The 22,131-nt window shown below is 39.4% G+C and overlaps 1 protein-coding gene and 1 pseudogene across 3 annotated transcripts in view; both read right to left on the bottom strand.

The window, feature by feature from the left end:
* FSIP1 (fibrous sheath interacting protein 1) overlaps nucleotides 1-22,131 on the bottom strand; it is a 201,030-nt gene that overhangs the window by 133,708 nt on the left and 45,191 nt on the right. For all 3 annotated transcript variants that reach the window (XM_006932677.5, XM_045059560.1, XM_045059561.1), the window contains exons 8-9: nucleotides 19,301-19,411; nucleotides 12,411-12,569 (exon numbers count right to left, since the gene is read on the bottom strand). In XM_006932677.5, the coding sequence (XP_006932739.4) occupies nucleotides 12,411-12,569; nucleotides 19,301-19,411 (270 nt within the window). The remainder of the gene's footprint in view (nucleotides 1-12,410; nucleotides 12,570-19,300; nucleotides 19,412-22,131) is intronic.
* LOC109500716 lies at nucleotides 19,422-22,123 on the bottom strand (annotated as a pseudogene).

Here is a 22,131-nt window from a genome sequence, read left to right as displayed (position 1 = left end):
AATGGGGAAAAACTGAGAGCTTTCCCCCTGAGATCAGGAACACGACAAGGATGCCCACTCTCACCGCTGCTGTTTAACATAGTGCTGGAAGTTCTAGCATCAGCAATCAGACAACAAAAGGAAATCAAAGGCATCAAAATTGGCAAAGACGAAGTCAAGCTTTCACTTTTTGCAGATGACATGATATTATACATGGAAAATCCGATAGACTCCACCAAAAGTCTGCTAGAACTGATACATGAATTCAGAAAAGTTGCAAGATACAAAATCAATGTACAGAAATCAGTTGCATTCTTATACACTAACAATGAAGCAACAGAAAGACAAATAAAGAAACTGATCCCATTCACAATTGCACCAAGAAGCATAAAATACCTAGGAATAAATCTAACCAAAGATGTAAAAGATCTGTATGCTTAAAACTATAGAAAGCTTATAAAGGAAATTGAAGAAGATATAAAGAAATGGAAAAACATTCCGTGCTCATGGGTTGGAAGAATAAATATTGTTAAAATGTCAATACTACCCAAAGCTATCTACACATTCAATGCAATCCCAATCAAAATTGCACCAGCATTCTTCTCGAAGCTAGAACAAGCAATCCTAAAATTCATATGGAACCACAAAAGGCCCCGGATAGCCAAAGTAATTTTGCAGAAGAAGACCAAAGCAGGAGGCATCACAATCCCAGACTTTAGCTTCTACTACAAAGCTGTAATCATCAAGACAGCAAGGTATTGGCACAAACACAGACACATAGACCAATGGAATAGAATAGAAACTCCAGAACTAGACGCACAAAAGGATGGCCAACTCATCTTTGACAAAGCAGGAAAGAATATCCAATGGAAAAAAGACAGTCTCTTTAACAAATGGTGCTGGGAGAACTGGACAGCAACATGCAGAAGAATGAAACTAGACCATTTTCTTACACCATTCACAAAAATAAGCTCAAAATGGATAAAGGACCTGAATGTGAGACAGGAAATCATCAAAACCCTAGAGGAGAAAGCAGAAGAATGAAACTAGACCATTTTCTTACACCATTCACAAAAATAAGCTCAAAACGGATAAAGGACCTGAATGTGAGACAGGAAATCATCAAAACCCTAGAGGAGAAAGCAGGAAAAGACCTCTCTGACCTCAGCCGTAGCAATCTCTTACTCGACACATCCCCAAAGGCAAGGGAATTAAAAGCAAAAATGAATTACTGGGACCTCATGAAGATAAAAAGCTTCTGCACAGCAAAGGAAACAACCAACAAAACTAAAAGGCAACCAATGGAATGGGAAAAGATATTTGCAAATGACATATCGGACAAAGGGCTAGTACCCAAAATCTATAAAGAGCTCACCAAACTCCACATTCAAAAAACAAATAATCCAGTGAAGAAATGGGCAGAAAACATGAACAGACATTTCTCTAAAGAAGACATCCAGATGGCCAACAGGCACATGAAAGATGCTCAACATCGCTCCTCATCAGGGAAATACAAATCAAAACCACACTCAGATATCACCTCACGCCAGTCAGAGTGGCTAACATGAACAAATCAGGAGACTATAGATGCTGGAGAGGATGTGGAGAAACGGGAACCCTCTTGCACTGTTGGTGGGAATGCAAACTGGTGCAGCCACTCTGGAAAACAAGTGTGGAGGTTCCTCAAAAAATTAAAAATACACCTACCCTATGACCCAGCAGTAGCACTGCTAGTAATTTACCCAAGGGATACAGGAGTGCTGATGCATAGGGGCACTTGTACCCCAATGTTTATAGCAGCACTCTCAACAATAGCCAAATTGTGGAAAGAGCCTAAATGTCCATCAACCGATGAATGGATAAAGAAATTGTGGTTTATATACACAATGGAGTACTACGTGGCAATAAGAATGAAATCTGGCCTTTTGTAGCAACGTGCATGGAACTAGAGAGTATGATGCTAAGTGAAATAAACCATACAGATAAAGACAGACACCATATGTTTTCACTCTTATGTGGATCCTGAGAGACTTAACAGGAACCCATGGGGGAGGGGAAGGGAAAAAAAAACAAAAAAGAGGTTAGAGTGGGAGAGAGCCAAAGCATAAGAGACTCTTAAAAACTGAGAACAAACTGAGGGTTGATGGGGGGGGTGGGAGGGAGGGAAGGGTAAGTGATGGGTATTGAAGAGGGCATCTTTCGGGATGAGCACTGGGTGTTGTATGGAAACCAATTTGACAATAAATTTCATATATTAAAAAATAAATAAATAAATGTATTTTCTCTTTCCTTATGATTTCCTAAATAACATTTTATTTATCTTTCTTTATTGCAAGAATTCTGTATATAATACATATAGCATACAAAATATGGGTTAATCAACTGTTAACGCTACCGGTACGGTTTCCAGTTAACAGTAGTTAAGCTTATGGAAAGTCAGAAGTAAGAACGCAGATTTTACACTGCATTGGGTGTCAGTGCCCCTCATCCCTGCACTGTTCAAAAGTCAACTGTAATCTGGTCCTCAGAACTCTGTTGAACTCTGAATTGAGTATTTCAATTTCAAGAAGCGATTATTTTACATTTTGTTTTCCATAAAAGGGGACACACTTCTGGAAGCTCTCAATCTCTAGAAGCATCCAGAGGCTGAATTATTATCAGGAATATATTTAAGAACGAAACCTAATGTTAGGGAGGCATTTGAAAAGGATGGTATAAAGGTCTCTCTGCAGCTTTTTTAAAAAAATTTTTTTTAATCTTTATTTATTTTTGAGAGAGAGACAGAGTGTGATCAGGGGAAGAGCAGAGAGACAGGGAGACACAGAATCTGAAGCAGGCTCCAGGACCCAAGCTGTCAGCACAGAGTCTGATGCACGGCTTGAACTCACGAACTGTGAGATCATGAAATGAGCCGAAGTCAGACGCTCAACCGACTAAGCCACCCAGTCACCCCTAGGTCTCTCGGAAGCTTTAAGCATCCAGCATTTCATCAACTTTTATAAAGATATATCTACCATGAAGTAGGATACACAGTGTCTTAGTCCGTCTGAGTTGCTATTATAGAAGACCACATTGAAGGTGGCTTATAAACAACACAAATGTATTTCTCCAAGATCAAGGCATTGGCAGACTTGATGTCTGATAAAGGCCTGCTTCCTGGTTCCTAGAGGACCATCTTCTTTTCTGTGTCCTCACATGGTAGAAGGGACAAGAGAGCTCTCTGCGTCTTTTTTTATCAGGGCACTAATCCCCTTCATGATGGCTCCACCCTTATGACCTAATCACATCCCAAAGTCCTGACCTCCAAATACCATCACACTGGGGATCAGATTTCAACATATGAATTTTGAGAGGACACAAACATTCAGTCTATAAATTATAGTGAGATGAAAAACATCCAAATTGGATTTCATTTTTAAATGGAAATCTTTTTTTTAAGAGACAGCATTTTAATAATCTACAACTATGATTTTATTTTTAGTTTTTGGGTATGCGAAGAAAAGACACAGAAAAACATTTCTAATTCAGACTTCATTTATATTTTAAATTTTGCTTATTCAAAGCCACCATTAAGACAATCCACAGGCTGAGAGTAAAATTTAAAACACACAAACCTGTCAAAGGACTTGTATCCAAAATATGTAAGGAACTCACACAATTCAATAATAAAATAAGGAAGAATAAATACAAAAAAAAGATAGTGTAGCTTTAAAGCGACTTGGATACTTCATAAAAGAAGACACATGAATGACAAATAAGCACGTGAAAAAGCCCTATACATCATTAAGTAATCAGGGAAATGTAAATTAAAATCACAATCAGATATCACTACACAGCCACAAAAATGGCCCAGATGAAAAATTTTGTTAACCCCAAATATTGGAAAGGTAGGGACCAAGAGGAACTCTCAAATGTTATTGATGGGAGTATACAATGGTACAACCACTTTGGAAAATTGTTTGGTAGTTTCTTAAAGAGTTCAGTGTTTGTCTTTCCTATGACCCATAGTTCCACTCCTGTGACTCTATCCAAGAGAAATGAAAATGTATGACTTAAGCCTTGTACACAAACGTTCACAGCAGCTTTAGGCTTATAGGCAAATGTCCATCAACACGAGAATGATAAACAAACTATGGGAGAACACCTGACTCAAGCTAGGCCAATCAGACTCTTTCTCCTTGACCGCTGTCTTGTGGGTAGGTTCAATCAATGAACGGGAGAGCAGGAGAAAAGAGAGCTTGCAGTATCTTCCCCTTTTCCTTCCTGCTCTGGCATTAAGGTTTTGGCAGCAATATATCCCCAAGGGGCCCATCAGGAGAATTATCTTAGATTCAATTGAATATTCATGTGCAAAGACAGAGGCCACGGGTGGAGCTAGTCTACTTAGATGAACATAGGACAGGAAACACGGCAGGGTAGTGTCAGGTACCCCTGGTCAATGGGAGTTTTTGCCACAGTCTGTGTCATGACAGTATAGGTACAAGGGCAAGGAAGCTACCGTGGCTCAAAAGCTATATATCTCATAAGAACACCATCTCTTGAAATGATCCCACAGGCACACCCCCACAGTGTCCCAGCCAGGGACATGCCCGGTCTCAAGAAACACTGCACTAAGTGAGACTGAAAGTAGAGCTTCTCCACCAGGCCTTTATAATTCTCCCAATCCCTGGGTCATCTTTAGCATGAGCAAAGTTGCCTCCTAACATTGTTAACCTTCCAACTTTCATCGTATTGCCAGGGGAGCAGTTAGAAAGCTAACTACAGCTCAAATTCTCATGATGAAGGGGGAAGGATTGGTTAATCCTTTGCCTACACCTTCTGTGATTACAGTTTTGGATGGCAAAACTGTAAATGTTTGTTTATCATTCTCCCACAGCTCCAGCTCTCCCTAAGTTCCAATACACTTTTTCTTCCCCTATCCACTGTTGCTAGTCCCTATGTGTCCTAACGTCCCATATTGGCTCCTTTAAATCCATAAATAGTTCCTTAACTTACTTATCTTCAAAATCCAAGCTGGCTGTTTTCTCTTTCTTGCTCAAAATTCTAACTGGTATACCGTGTGTGTGTGTGTGTGTGTGTGTGTGTGTGTGTGTGTATTTGCAGAGAAGTAAACTCAAAGGAAATTGAATTTGATGGTAAAAATCTTGTTTCTTTCACCTTATTTTTCTTAGATGTTTTTGTAACTCCTGAATTTTCTATAATAAACACATATTAACTTCATAAGCAGAAGTCATATTTTATTTTTAAGAAAACAGAAATATTATTCTAGCAAGGCTATTTCTGTTCTGCTCTGACAATGTGACTCTCTGTACCCAAAGGTACTGGCCCAAAAGTAGGTTTTAGCCCCAGTTCTGCTGGTATAACCAGCTATATACTTTTAAGCAAGTCACTTTCTCTTTCTGTCTCAAGTTCTTCCAAAACACTTTCTTCCAACTCTCATATCTTATGAGTTCTGTAATTCTCTACTGTTAGACCCAAGGATATGTAACAGCCTTCCTCAGTTGTAATCTGATAGCATAACCATATAGTTCAAATATTTGAAGGATAGCAAGCAGTGAAAGATAGGCCAACAGGGAGCAAAAAAAGATAATCATTGATTCTAACAACAGCAACAAAAATCCCACTGGCATTTTCAAGAAGCTCTGTTGGTACCAGGAGACGTTCTCTTGTCAAATCAAAGTGCCAACCAGTACTATGCATTTTCATGATCATCAGGAAATATCTTGGGGCGCCTGGTTGGCTCAGTCGGTTAAGCGTCCCACTTCGGCTCAGGTCATGATCTCATGGTTTGTGGGTTTGAGCCCTGCATTAGGCTCTGTGCTGGCAGCTTGGAGCCTGGAGCCTGCTTCAAATTCTGGGTCTCACTCTCTTTCTCCCCCTCCCCAAATCACACTCTGTGTCTCTCTCTCTCTTTCATAAATAAACATCAAAAAAATTTTTTAAGGAAATATCTTGATTTCCTATGGTAGGAATGTTTTGAGCAGATTCTCTGACCAGCCATATCGTTTCTGGTTTTCAGGCATACAGAAATGTTTTTATTCAGTAAAAGTAAAATTCAGTTCAATAAAAGCTCTCTGTGATATGCACAGAATATCCAAGGAGCCACAAAATGAGAACTGTCCCTGAGGTCAATATTTATTGATTTGACTAATTGATTGCCAACAGATTCTAGGTTCACCTTAGAAAAATATCTGTGGTGTTGACTGAGTCAACAGGGGTCTTTGAAACTAACTAAACAGAAAAATACAAACCTGCCTAAATAAAGCCAGCTTTCCCTGTGTTATCAAACAAAAGCTATCTTTTTCCAAAAGCAATTGCTATTTTCTGTCATCAGGTGGGTCATTTGCCTAGCAGTAGTAGAGGTAGGGAAAAAATCTTTCAGCCAAATTGTTTTTACCATTTTAGAATATTGCCATGAAATGAAAGAAACCTTGACTACACAGGAGACTTAACACAGAAAAATAAAAAAATATAAATATAAACTTTAATCTGTAAAACACAGGTGGTAAGAAGAACTCCACAGATTCATTTGGGAAATGTTTGACAAGTTAGCAAGGACATTTGAAGTAATTTCTTGTTCATTTCCCAATCAAGAAATCCATACTCTTATGACATGCTTCTATAGTTTTTTGAAATGACACAATGGTCAATAAGACTTCTGTGCTTGTGACTAGCATACATAAAAAATTCCTAGATTCCTGCCCTCAACCATCATATTAAGTAATCTGACATCAAGTAGACTAGATAGCCATTACCTGAACTCTGCAAACCCCTGGACTCAGCAATAAAACATGTTATAGGATTACATTTTATATTTCTTCAGCTTTAGCTAATGTTGAAACAGGAAGAGACAAAAAACTGTTAATTGTTGTTGTCAACAATAGTATGCTTTTGGGAAGAAAAAAGATGAATACAACTACAATTTTCCTCAATCAAATGTTTGTTAGTTTTTTGTTGGCCTTACCAAAATGTGTACAACTGAACCAACATTTTAAGAACAAAAACAAACAAACAAATGTAAGGAAGACCTTTATATTCAATTAAACCAGTTGGTTTAAGAACAAAGAAATGCCTGGGAATGCAAGCTGGTGCAGCCACTCTGGAAAACAGTATAGAGGTTCCTCAAAAAACTAAAAATAGTACTACCCTATGACCCAGCAATTGCACTACTAGGCATTTATCCACAGGATATAGGTGTGCTGTTTCAAAGGGACACATGCACCCCAATGTTTATAGCAACACTATCAACAATAGCCAAAGTATGGAAAGAGCCCAAATGCCCATCGATGGATGAATGGATAAAGAAGATGTGGCATATATATACAATGGAGTATTACTCGGCAATCAAAAAGAATGAAATCTTGCCATCTGCAACTACGTGGATGGAACTGGAGGGTATCAAGCTAAGTGAAATTAGTCAGAGAAAGACAAAAATCATATGACTTCACTCATATGAGGACTTTAAGAGACAAAACAGATGAACATAAGGGAAGGGAAACAAAAATCTTATAAAAACGGGGAGTGGGACAAAACAGAAGAGACTCATAAATATGGAGAACAAACAGAGGATTACTGGAGGGGGTGTGGGAGGGGGGATGGGCTAAACGGGTAAGGGGCATTAAGGAATCTACTCCTGAAATCATTGTTGCACTATATGCTAACTAATCTGGATGTAAATTTAAAAATATATAAAATTAAATAAATTTTTTAAAAAAAGAAACAAGAAATGGCTCTTAAAATGAGTACAGTTTTGAAGACCTTCTCCCAACCAGAAAAAAAAAAAACCTAAGCATGAACTGGAATTCTAGATTTAGTAAGACTGATTGCATGAAACATGAATAAATTACACTTCTTTACAACAGCCAAACTGAAGAGAATTTGTTATTGAATCCATTTGCTAAGGACTTAAGAAACTGAATACCTACAGAACTCCTATATCTTAGATATTTCTGGAGAAAGCTGGAACCTAATACAGCTACAAATAAGAAATACAGTAACTAAATTATAGAACATCGCTCAATTTTATGGTGGGATTTACAACATGAGGAAAAAACTAACTGATTTGTTGGAGGGTTAGGGGATGGATGTGGAAAGGTATGCAGAGTTAAACCACAGATTGTAAGGAAAAAATGGCTTCAATTCGTTCTCTTCTGCTAAGATGAAATGAAAATAAGAAGCAGATGTCAAAACTGCGACCACGTGATATTATTCACATTACAGCCACAGCAGTGATACGCCATTCTTCCTTCTGAAGGTGACCCCGTGCTTTGTTTTACACTAAGGAAATCAGACACGTGAAAGCCAACTTCTGCTTTTAAAATATTGCCATAAAGTTAAGAGCCAGGCCAAGGTATCCTATGAGAATATCCTAATCAGCAAGCCCAAAAGGAGAAGAAGATTTCTTAACTACTCCTTTCACAGCAACTTCCTTAAGCTCTGAGTCACATTTCTGGAGTCCCTCAAATTATCATCCTCGGCTCATGTGCCTACCGACTTCGCACCTTATTAGTTGCCACAGTCAACAAGTCAGAAAGTCTGAGGGTTTCAACTTGTTAGGGAAACTGTTTTCTTGACCGAAATTTTAAAAAATCTCCAAAGGAATTTTTTAAACATCATGCCTTCAGAAAGTAACCTTGCCTTTCTCTGCTACCACAGACTCCCTGTACTTTTCATAAGATCATTTCCATACTGTGGTACTTCTTCCACCGTGCGGTCATCCGACAACTTGTTCTAGGTCTACACCTATCCTCCAGTACCCTGCAAGCTGCTTTAAGGTCAAACGTGAAGCTGCATAAATCTGAATATTCAAGGTTAACCACCACAGCATCTCCTATGAAAGCGGGCTTTCAAAGATGTTTTGGTGTCCTGTACAGGGGCTGGATCAGTAACCTAAATGCATGCAGTAGGCCTCAGGGTCTAGCAATACGACATGGAGTCGTGAAAACTGTGGCAAACTGGAGAATTTGTGCTCCACGGAAAGCAGGAGTTGCTACTCGGATGAGTTCTGCAGTTTGCCAAGCAAGGATTCAGGTCTGATGTTGCCAGATGTTCTATTTTCTCAAGAAAAACTAGATATTTAGATGACATTTAGATATCTATATGAATTCACCCAATTTTTACACATTGACTGAAAAAACTGTAAGCCCTGTGTGGGCTAAAGGAAATCCACATGTGAATCAACTTTGCCCTGCAGGCCACCAACTTTCAACGTTATGCTGTATCATGGCAGCCTTCTCTGGGCCTCTAACTCCTTCTGCCTTATTTACCAGTTCCTTTTCCACCTCGTGTCCCTCACTTGTGGAACTAGACTTTCCTGATATTCCTTCTGGATGTGCTTTCTCTCTCTCCCCTGAACCCCACTGCACTTTGCTTTTATAGCTTTCTATTGTGCTTATCTATGTTGTCTTGTACCACATTTAACTATGTATATCCTGTGCCTCCCACAAGAAAATGTGTTCCTTAGGTCACCTATTATCTTTTTTAATGTTTATTTATTTTTTTGAGATGTGGAGAGAGAGAGTGGGAGAAAGGCAGAGAGACAGGAGGAGAAAGAAAAAATCCCAAGCAGGCTCCACGCTGTCGGCCCAGAGCCCGATGCGGGGCTCGATACCATGAACCGTGAGATCATGACCTGAGCCGAAATCAAGAGTCAGACACTTAACCGACTGAGCCACCCAGGCACCCCAAGTCACTTATTATTATAACAATAACATCACTGGTTGAGTTTTGTGTCGGACACGCACTAAGTAAGCACTTTACACAAATCGACTCATCCACCCTTTCAAAGAGCCCTAATATGTAAGTGAGGAATCATTAAATTCGACTCCTGAAATCAATACCACACTGTATGTTAATTAATTTGAATTTGAATAAAATGTTGGAAGGAAAAAAAATTTTTAATAAAAAATAGTAAAAGATAAAAAAGCCCTAAAGAATATTATTACTGGGGCGCCTGGGTGGCTCAGTCAGTTAAGCGTCCGACCTCAGCTCAGGTCATGATCTCGCTGTCCTTGAGTTCGAGCCCCGAGTCGGTCTCTGTGCTGACAGCTCAGAGCCTGGAGCCTGTTTCGGATTCTGTGTCTCCCCTCTCTGACCCTCCCCCATTCATGCTCTGTCTCTTTCTGTCTCAAAAAGAAATAAACGTTAAAAAAAAAATTAAAAAAAAAGAATATTATTACTATTTTATAAATAGAGAAACTAGGGTTCAGGGTGCTTCTGATTAATGCCCAAGTCCTCAGAACCAGTAAGTGGAAGTGAACTCAAACCAGAACTCAAAGTGAGGCTTTTTGACTCCATAGTTCTACACTGGCCTGACTTGTCTTTCAGCGCCCTACAATTCCTACCCAGTAAGTACTTGATTAATATTGTTGAATCAATTGCTGAAAACCAGAATTCACATTCTACTTAAAAGACATTCTTTCATAAGGAGCATGAAGAAAAATTACTGATGAGTTAATGGTTTGCAGAAGGGTTAAAAATAAAAATAATATGAATATGTGCTATGAATATTTGTGGTTCAGCAACAGATTGGAGCCCATTCATCAACTGCACAGATACGCAAGGTTTAACCAAGATACTTTTCAGTGTATTTATCCAAAAAGAATTCCAATCCAAAAATAATATCTGCAAAATAATTTGCCATGTTAGCATTTCTGGCTTGAAAATTCAATGTGCAGTGCTGGCTTTAGTTAGAAATGAGGAAACGCCAAGAAGAAATTGAACAAAAGATTTAAAGAGGGTTTTTTTTTTTTTGCGTTCAAGAGGCATTAATTATTTCTTTTCATCAAATACGATGTTACATTTCTGTTTCTGCATCCAATGGGAATCTCAAAATGCGGTTTTCTCTTTTGTCACTAAAACTATGTTGTCTCACATAAAAATATATTATCTCAGTACATGACAACTAAGTAACATACTGGTTTTCCCTTTTAGGATTTAAAAAAAATTTTATCTGAACTATAAATGTGAATTCTGAAAGTATGATTTAAATGATGATGACAGAATCTCACCATAGTCGCTTTATTGAAATCCTAAAGGCTAAACAGATTTCTGAATTCTCAGTCTCTCTTTAAAGAATGACGTTTGATCACCATTAAAAAGGTATTTTCTGTCTTTAGAATCACTATTCAGCTTTGAGATCTCAGATACTCTTAAAATCCAACAACATAATAACAAAAAAAAAAAATCAGGTGTAACACAAAAAGAACAAAGAGTATCCTGGAACAATTTTATTTCCACCTCTTGGCTTCCTCCCTTTGGGAAATGGCACCTAGTAACTTAAATAAACTAGCAGCACAACTAATGTCAAAGTCCTGGGGTACATTTGAGTAGGGACAGAGATTCCAATGCTCTGTTTTCCGCTTTTACCCCAATCCAGAAACGAGTGGTTTCTGCTACCACCACTCTTGCTGTGTAAAGGGCTCAGAAGCAGCTGTGCCCAGGCCTTGCCATCATGACCTAAGGAAGCCAAGATGGCTCCATAAAGGTTTTGCCAGTGACCAAGCGCGAAGATATTCTTCGCAATATCTTAACACTCCTCTTTCCCTTTGAAGCAGTTTCAACTGGCCCAAAGCCAGAACCCCAACCTTCAGTTGATGGCTTAAAGACTCAATATAAAGCAGAATTATTACCTATAGAATATTTATTTTTAAGCCTTTTTTAGGAACAAAAAAATCACATGCATCTAAGATTGTACAGAAAATGATTCGGTGAAATGTCTACAAAACTGGTAGACGGTTAACGGAATAACAAAAGGCTGGCCGTTTTCTGTTTAGGTGAAAACTACCACCCAATCATGAACCAGATCCCACGAAGTACTGAGATATGGGGGTGAAAAAAAAAGAATTTTCTTTTTACAAAGCTGCCATTACTCTTCTGTTTTTCTAAACAGAAAACTGTAAAAGAGTATTTCAGAAACTCTCCAGGGAGGAAACATGTTCCTTTCAAAATCCTCACAGGAGAGAAGTCATCAGCATAGTGAGAGCTTCACTGCTTGATGTGAAATTCAAAGAGCTGGAAGAATATGGCAGCATCAGGGACAAACGGCTGCCATTGCTGATACTTTGAACCAGAGGAATTAAGAGAAACAGAGGATGAATGAGTGCTTTACTGATTTTCTTCCCTATCCTGTCTCCTCATCGTGATCAAGAATTAGCTTAAATCATAAAGATGTAATAACAGTAAAATAAATACTTCCTAAGTGACCCTTCCCAGTATATTATCAACTGAAAGAAAAATGAAGAGAAAGGGAAGTCACCAAAGGAAAACACACACAACGCACGCACTTACGGAAATTACTATCATTGCACTCGGAGTTACGAAAAAAACAACTGGGAAGAAACCTCTTTAGTTAACAAGCAAATTGTCAGATTATGTGAACTAGCTTTAACACATGAACCTGAATAGTTTGTGTTTCCTTAAATTAAATCTACCTGATCGCTGTGGTTTCCATGTCTTGGAGAAAAGTCGGAAGCTGTTGGTGAGGCTGCAGAAAGTTCCTGGAGCTTTGTGTCGATTTCGGCAAGCTGCTGGTGCTGGGTGACTGCAAATGTGTATCCTTCTCCTGGGACCAGCCAGCCAGACTGATCGCCCTAAAAGGAAACAAGAGTCACAGGGTCATTCGCATGCTACCCTTTTTCCAAAATATCCCTTTCAGTCTGACACATCAATGCTCAGGACTTCACACACACATACACACACACACACACACACACACACACAAACACACACATTACAAAAAAAAACCACAAAATTAACATTGGGATAGTGAAAGAAAAAAATTAGTAGTTTATTGTTTCATTATCTGCCAAATCTGTATAAAGTATATTCTACATTGTGTGGGGTTTTTTTTTCCCCCTGTGGAATAAATCTCTTGGCCTTGCAGTCTGGTTCTTATAACATTCTCATCTCTCCATTTTGAAAAAGTAGTCTGTGATATGTTAAATAGGAATAAATCATGTTTACCCTATAATCGACATGGTATTTTCAAGATTTGTCCCTGAAAAGTAACATAGGGTCTATAAATGCAGTTGTTTGGGTTTCATGAGCCTATTTATCATCTAACTCCTTATTCAACTAATATTCATGTCATAATGGGTTAAAACCCACTCATAACATTCACTCAAACATCTTGTGCTCAGTGCCCACTGAACATAGACACTGCACTGGGCACTGGTGATTCAGTAGGAATCTCACAAGCTCTGCCCTTAGGGAGTTCTCAGTCTTCTGGTAGCAAAGATTTTAACAAGGTATGAAGAGTGCTGGTAAGCCAAGGCGCCATGGGGACCAGTGAGGGTCAACTAACCTTTATGGACATGAAGGAGCAGAGAGACAAAGTGGTTGGAGAAGGCTTCCTGGAGGAGATAATCAATCTTAATCACATCTTAACCAAGGAAACAACATGGCTGGCTATGCATTTTAAAACTGGAACTTGCACGGGCAAGACTGGAAACAGAAAACCCAGTTAAGAAGCAAAAGCCATAATCTGGAACAAAAGTGATGAGCTGCTAAACTAAGGAATATCTCCTGGGAATACAGAACATAGAGCAGGTTCCAGAGATACTTACAAAGTAGAAATTACAGAATCTGGAGATAATTTGATGGAAGCGTGGACGGAGGAGTAAGGATCAAAGATAAAAACCAAATTCTGGATTTTGAGAACTAGGGGTATAGTGGTCCTATTGACCAAGCTAGGGAATACAGGAGACATAATAGGTTTGAGGAAGAAAATGGTGAATTCTGTTTGAGACCTTCTGATATTCACAGATGTCCCTAGGATATCCACAGATTATGTTAGGTAGTTAAATATATCAAAATAGAGACGTAGATTGTATATAAATATTTTAGACTCACCCACCGATCTATAGTGGTTCAAACTGTTGAACCATGGGAATGGGTGAGGCCACACAGAGAAACATGTAATACAAGGACAGAAAAATCATGAAAACACTAGGAATAAAGGGGCAAGTGGAGGGTAAGGAAGGTTAAGAATTTCATACACTTTGGTTTCATGACTCTAATACCAGGAATCAATCCCTAGGCAGTAATCAGAAGAGATACATGCAAAAACTTATGCAGGAAGAATTACATGTCTCCCCCTGACCCCAGCATCCAATGTCCCTTCCTGTTTTGGTAAAACCAAACACTGCATGAGACTTGGTAGGAGACAAAGCCTCATCAGACACCCCTTCTCCTCACCCACTGGCATCAAGAAGACAAGCAAATGACCTAGGATCAGCCAATAAGAAGCGAACACCCTGGACTTGGACTCCCAAGGGAGAGAGACAGAGATGCAAAGATACAGGGGAAGTGAGGCAGTGATTGATGGTGACAGCAGTGACCTGGAGGACCCAGTGTTGATAGCAGTGAGGGTGGCAATGGTGATCATCTAGCAGGGGTGTCTCGTGGCTGTGAGGCAGCCCCTAACCAGCCTGTTTCCAAGGAGTTTCTGAAGCCATGTTTCTGGGTACCTTGATATCTGCCCGGGTTAGAGATGTGTTTCTCCAAACTTCCCACCGAGTCTGTGGGCTATCCAAGTTTCCCAATACATTTATTCCTTTTTTTTTTTTTTCAACGAAGTCCATCTCTGTCCCTCGCAACCCAGAACATGGACTCAGATGTTTTTTGGCATGTCATTTACAATAAAGAACAATTGCAAAAGTCCCAAATGTCTAAAAATAGGGAAAAGTGAATAGATTGTAGTCTATCCATACAAGGATATGATACAGTAATAAACATTTTAAATACACTTATAAGTTGGGATATGAAAGCTATACATAATTATAAGAAAATACATTACTTAATTGGTCACAAATAAGAAACTTCAGTTAATTCTTCCTAAATAAAAGGGATATAAATACTGTACGATCTAAGTGAGAAATAATAGGGAGTCACAAAAAAATAAAACTATGGAACCAATGACTAAACATTGGTCAATAAATTTTAAATTCTTGTTTGAACGGAATTCTTTTTTAATGACGCTGGGAATAAAAAGGATGTCAGATTAAATTCAACAGAAATGTAAATGTTTCATGCACTATGCTGTTACAGAGGGAAATTATATATAATATGTAGTAGATGGCATCATGTTTTTCCATCTAGCACTTTCTAGACACCCTTGCTAGGTGTGGGAAATTTCAACCTTTTAGAAGTCTTACCTCCCTAAGACAGAACCCAGAAAATGCTCTTAACCACCTTCCTTTACAGCGAGGGGCTCAGGTTTGTAACCAAGGATCCACAACTGAACTCACACATTCAATACTGATTTAGATATGAGTAATTTGAGACATGATGTAAAACCCATTTTGGCAGTAGAGACATTTGGTTTTGTGCCATTCATTGCAAGGGTAAATTCCCGATACAGAAGGAAATCTTCTAAAAATTTTAAGTATCCTAGAGAGATTCAAGAGAATATCTCACCAACACAATTAAACATGCCACTATAAAGAACCACGCAAGGGCAAGAGTTCTGGAGAATTAAAACATAATTATCACCCTAGTCATCATCTTTCAGGTGCATCGGCTTATCAGAGATGGGGGAACAAAGAAAAGGACACACAGTGTCAAAGATACAGCAAATCTGAGGAAGGGCAAGAAGTTTGGTATGGTTTAAGAATATCGTAGATGGATCCCTTCCTCCAAGTGTTCCTAAATTCTTCCTGCCACACTTCCTAACTTCTTCCTCTGAATCTGCTTCAACATGTGCCACAATCTATCTGGTTTTATAAAATTGCTGTATAAAATGTCTATCCCTGACACCAGATAATAAGACGCCACCTTTCCCCTCAGATGATGCACAGAAAAAACTCTCACCAAATATTAGTTTACAAAACAAAAAAACTGTAAAAATTACAACAATCTCAAAAGAGGACTACATAGCTAAATAGCAGAATAGACGTGGTTGAAACCCAACTTGGACAACTATGAAATGAGCTTATATAAGCAAAATGACAAAAAAAAAGATGAAGGTTATGAGAAAAATATTATTGGACCTGGAGGAGAGATAGAGGAGGTTCTCTCCCCACCTATATGCTTGTACACTGACTGATCTGATCCCTTTTTCCAATTTCCTTTTTCCGTGCCTTTCTCTGCTATTAAAATAAGAATAAGAAAGTAAGATACCTGAATCCCCAGTCTCACTTGCAGTGATGTATGAAATGAATGTGGCTACATGACACATCTTGGCTGATGAGCCACAGGTAGAAGTCCCAGGGACACCATCCCTTCCCAAATGAAACGCAAAGCCTCAGAGGAGTGTCCCTTTTCCCCTTGCCCCTTCCCTCTTCTTTCTGCCTGGAAAATGGATACATTATCTACAGATATAGCAGCAATCTTGCAAACCTAAAAACAAAACCATACCAAGAATACAGAACAGGAATAAAGAAAGACACTAGCTACTTACACCTGGAGCAAAATTGTTACTGAAGCAAAATACACTCCTTACTTGCTTTTTTTTTTGTTTGTTTCATTTTTTAATGTTTATTTATCCTTGCAAGAAAGAGAGTGTGAGCGGTGAAGGACACTCAGTCAGTTGAGTGTCCGGCTTCGGCTCAGGTCATGATCTCATGGCTCATTGGGTTCGAGCCCCACGTCGGGCTCTGTGCTGACAGCTCAGAGCCTGGAGTCTGCTTCAGATTCTGTGTCTCCCTCTCTTTCTGCCCCTCCCCTGCTCTTGCTCTGTCTCTCTCTCTCTCCCTGTCAAAAGTAAATAAACATTAAAAGAATTTAAGAAGTTATTGTATGTATCAATAATTTGCTAAAAAAAAAAAAAAAAAAAGAAATAGGAATTTTTCAAACCATGAGAGGAAAATGGGGAGAAATTAAGAAAACAAAATAAATCTAATCAATGAAATGTCAAATAGACTGTCCAAAAAAGGCCCAAACATTACCAGTGGTCATAATAAACATATAAATTAAATATCCTCATTAAAAGATTAAGAATAAGGAAATAATAACAAAAGATAGAGAAACAATTACGGACACAACAGCAACAACAAAAACCCAGCTGTACGATAATTTGTAAATAATCTACCTAAAAACAGAAGTAAATGATAGAAAAAGAGTTTAAGGGGCTCCTGGGTGGCTCAGTCAGTTAAGCTTTTGACATCAGCTCAGGTCATGATCTCACGGTCACGGGTTCAAGCCCCGCATCGGGTTCTGTGCTGACAGCTCAGAGCCTGAAGCCTGCTTTGGATTCTGTGTCTCCCTCTCTCTCTCGGCCCCTCCCCTGCTCCTACTCTGTCTGTCTCTCTCTCTCAAAAATAAATAAACATTAAAAAAATTTTTAATAAAGGAGGGACAAGGCATAAATACTAACAGAAATAATATTTAAAAGGCAATATTAATAATAAAAAGTTTGTTAAATCATTTCTAGGAAGAAACATGCCATGCCCCACCCCCCACCAGCCACAGGCATTGCTGCAATTGAGCAGTTTTTGGACCTAGAGTCAAAACTACCCTCTGCACCTACCTCTCTGAGGTTGGTCTAGATGCAGAACCTGAGCTAGGGATTCTGGTTCAGGTGACTTGTTGAGGGAGTGCTCTCAGAAGAGAGAGGGTGACTGGAGTTCTCCCAGGAGAACTCCACCTCAGGAGAAGGGATAGGGGATGATGGAAGCAGGCTAGGACAAGAGAAACAAAACCAGGCAAGGAGGTGGTGTCGGATGAAGCCCAGCTGACCCCTGGGGAAGCTCTGAGGGACAAACTGCAGCACAGAGCTAATCCCATCTTGAGTTGGGAGGGGGTGGAGATGGAGAGAGGCTGCCATCCTAGGCAGTTCAGCCCCCATCTAGCCCATGGCAATACTCTATGGAAAAAGGCAGCTATGCACCCTTGCCACAGGGCAGGGGGCCGGATGCACGGAAGGGACTAGGTAAAAGGGATCTGGGCAGGGTGCCAGCAGCACTCACTACACCTCACCTCCATAAACATAGGAAAAGAAGAACTAGATGACAGGGCTATGGGCTTCAAGGTACACAGGAGAATACATTTCTTTGTGGAAGTAAAGAATCTTGCTGTAAGTTTAGTATGCAAACAAGTGCAAACGCTGAGCCACCGCACCCCTTAGATGACCAGCCCAAGCCCTATAAACACCCACACCTGCACCCTGGATTGCAGGCTGTTCCCCTCCTTGGACTGAGTCTGTGCTCCCTAGACTCTTCAGGGACCTGGATGCTCAAGGTTAACCGGGCAGGAGCACGATGGTGCTCTTTAGGAGTCCTGAGGACTACACCAGTGTAGGGATAATAAGAAATATTCAAAATAAAAAGAGACAGGGAAACATATTTATATGTCATTAATGACTAAGCCCATTACATCACAGGTAGCAGTTGTAACTGTGAGAGCTAATGTGTAGTGACTCTTATAATAACATAAAATAATCCTCTTCAGAGTCAGTAATGAATTGACCAAGAAAAAAATCTGAAAATTTTAATGAAAATAAATTTGTAAAACATGATTTTTTAAAAGACAGAGAACATTGTCCCATAATTTAAAAACTTATTGTAAATGTGTGCTAATGTCAGTGACATGATAAAGAAAATAAATAAAAATTAAGAAGCGTAGAGGTCTCCCATCCAAGTACTAACCAGGCCAGACCCTGTTTAGCTTCAGAGATCAGACGAAATCAGGCACGTTCTTGCAGTGGATGGAACTAGAGAGTATTATGCTAAGTGAATAAGTCAGTCAGAGAAAGACAAATACCATATGATTTCATTCATATGTGGAATTTTTTTTCAACGTTTTTATTTATTTTTGGGACAGAGAGAGACAGAGCATGAACGGGGCAGGGGCAGAGAGAGAGGCAGACACAGAATCGGAAACAGGCTCCAGGCTCCGAGCCATCAGCCCAGAGCCTGACGCGGGGCTCGAACTCCCGGACCGCGAGATCGTGACCTGGCTGAAGTCGGACGCTTAACCGACTGCGCCACCCAGGCGCCCCTCATATGTGGAATTTAAGAAACAAAGCAAATGAACGTAAGGGGGGAAAGAGAAGGCAAACCATAAAACAGGCTCTTAACTATAGAGAACAAACTGAGGGTTGCTGGAAGGGAGGGGGTCAGGGGGATGGGTTATACAGGTGATGGGGATTAAGGAGGGCACTTGTGATGAGCACTGGGTGATGTAGGGAGGTGCTGAATCACTACATTCTACACCTAAAACTATATTACACTGTATGTTAACTAACTGGAATTTAAATAAAAAATTGAAACTACAAAAAAAAAAAGGAAAAGAAGAACAAAAACAAGAAGGAGAAGGAGAAGGAGGAGAAGGCGAAGGAGAAGGAGGAGAAGGGTAGAGTCACTGAATATCAGAGCTTACGTACCTCAGGACTGGACAGCCCCGAATCTTTGTCATCTAAGTCCTTCAAAAGTTCAGTCAGCCTTTTCTTCTCTCTGTCAATCATAAGCACTGGCATTCCTGAATCCTTAGCCAACTATAGAATGTATTGATAAAAAAAAAAAAAAAGTAAATATTCAAAGCAATTCATGTTCAGGAAAATAAAAGTGGGCCCTGAGGTTTCTATAGTACAGACACATTAAGGTAAAAGTTGTGAGATTAGGCATTTTTCATTTGTGACGTACATTCCAGCTATAAGCAGGCCCTCATGTTAGCCATTTCAACAACACTTTATTTAAAATATAAAACAATAAAACATGGGAAGTTTGCAAACCTCTCGTTATATATCAATGTAATAACTTATCTGCTGAGGTATTTGGAAGGATCTTGCCACTTCCTATGTGGCATATATCTACTGACTGAAACTGCTTTTATTTATTTGTTTTTATCTGTGATTTTTAATTATCTTAAGCCTTACTACATAATTTACACATGTGTGCTGATGGCATATGTCCTCTACTTTAATCCTTCTAATGAGTTGGCAAAAGCACCGTTAGCAATCACACATATGTGGTATTTCTACAGTTGCGTTATTGAAGGGCTGTTTAAAAGACAATCCTGAATTATAACTTAGTCTGACTGAGTGAAGAATTCGCAAGCAAAGTTCGCTACTAAAGTGTGACAGGTCACACTAAATTTTAAAAATATCTGGCCTTACAGCTCATCTATAAAACGTGAGAAGTGTTAAATATTCTTTGTTTGGTATTATACATAAGCCACATGAAAATGTGTTTAATTAAGCAAAAGGTAGCATTTTAGATGCCGTGAACTTTAAATAAATCGGCAGTTAGGACCAAAAAGATAAAGTGGACGTTGCCAGCTTCAGCCCTGGCCTTTTACAGGCTAACTAACACAACATTAAAACCCAGCTGAGTCTTGCTGTTTGTTGGGAGAGTAAAGGGATTTCCTCAGTATTTAAATAAATATAACAAGTTATATAATTCTAAGTATTAAACCCATCTCCTACAGGTTTAGAGATGGCAGTTACCATCTCTGTGAAAAGTTGAACATTACCAATCGATTCCAACCCTATCTTTCAAAGGGGAAAACAGGGACAGCACTGGTAATTCTGGTAATTCTGAACCAGGATTACTATCCAAGTTCAAAAAGCTGATCAGATTCACTTAACCACAAGCCAATGGTACTTAAATCAGGACTGTCCAAAAGGAATAGTCTGTCAGCCATTCCTGATCCAAATTCTGGTGCCTGAGATCAATTTAAATATGGTACACATAAAAGAAGTCATGAGACATTTGGTTCTGTAATAAATAAGCAGTGGCCAACGATTACTCCTTAGTAGCTTTTTTGAGATAAACTATCAAGTCTGTCCTCTCCCTTTGTCTTCTTAAAGCCAGCGAAGATCAGTTTTCTTCCAGGGATGTACTTCTTGGGATTCTCCAACTACTCCATCAGTGTCTTCTCTCCCCAGGTGATGTCTTTATTCTTGTTGGCATCCGTGTAAGAAACTCCAGGGGCCTGACTTGTCTCTCACCCAAACAGACCATGGGCGCTTGTCTCATTCTTGTGCGTCCCTCCCCTTTCCATGGTATGGCACTGGGCACGCTACTGAACAAAGTTCTTCTTGCCCTTCGCAACATCATCCATCGTAAAGTCGCTCTTTCGTCGCACCCAAAAAGAAGTGCCCGCTTGCAAGCTGCACATCCTGCTGTCTCCTAAATGAAATTGCTTTGACATTTCAAGAGCATCATATCGGGAATTTGAACAAAGATTCAGCGACTGTTGTTGAAAGGGGAAAAGGGAAATCTATGGGGGGGCTGCTGTGTCAGCAAGAACCCCGGGTGTGGGGAAAACACTACTGCTCTTGGCAAATTAAATAAATCAACATAAAATGGGCCAGCACAGAGAGATCGGGTTGGAGATTTCCTTCAGATCAGACGAACATAAAGAGAAAAACCAGAGGTCCAAAGGCCAGTCCTGGCAGTGGCACATTGACCCACAAATCTAGTCTACCTGGAAATGACGTGGCAGTTGTGGAAGAAGCATCAGGCTTGAACTGGGAGGAATTATTTAACTCTCTGCTCTTATGAATAACTTTACACTCACCAATGTAGTTTTCTAGTAACCTGACTGCCTGAGTGGTTTGCCATAAGCCTTCTGCCCACTGCACCGACATTTCTTACCGTAAATTAATTAATCAGCATTCTGGTCTAATAGGGGAACCCCTTTTCCCTTGGTTAGTTTGCCTTGAGGACACCAAGTCAGGCTGTAGGGTCTGGAAGATCAAGGTTGAAATAATCAAGGCAAGTGACAAGTGATAGGCTTCCTGGAGGCTCAGCTGGAGGGGTCAGGGGACAGACAACCAACTGGCCTCTCCAGCTGTGCCAGGAGCATTTTCCATGCAAATTTCTAAATGCACCAGCTATAACATCAGTCTCATTACTTTCAAAAGCCAATTTTACTAATATGCAATTTAAAATCTGGGAAGCATTGTCTGACGCTATTACCTAAATAAATGTTTTTCAAATTGCAGGAACCGGATTCATTTCTGGGTAGTGAAGTAAACGTATTGAGTTGCAGCTAGCATTTTTAAAAGAGGTAGAATAAGATAGGATGGAATTAAAACTAGTAAAGTTAAGTACTGGTCCATAAAATTTTTTTTCATTTATATAGACTGTTCCAATTACATACATATGTGTCATGATCAAAAAAAAATATTTAAAGATACTGAACACAACTATTTTCATTTTCATAACTCTTTAATCCCATATTCTGGTTTCTAAATTTCTAAGTACATAC

Source organism: Felis catus, chromosome B3, assembly GCF_018350175.1.
Source record: "Felis catus isolate Fca126 chromosome B3, F.catus_Fca126_mat1.0, whole genome shotgun sequence".
NCBI lineage: Eukaryota > Metazoa > Chordata > Mammalia > Carnivora > Felidae > Felis > Felis catus.
Note: the sequence above shows the minus strand (reverse complement) of the source record. Positions and strands in the feature narration are given on the sequence as shown.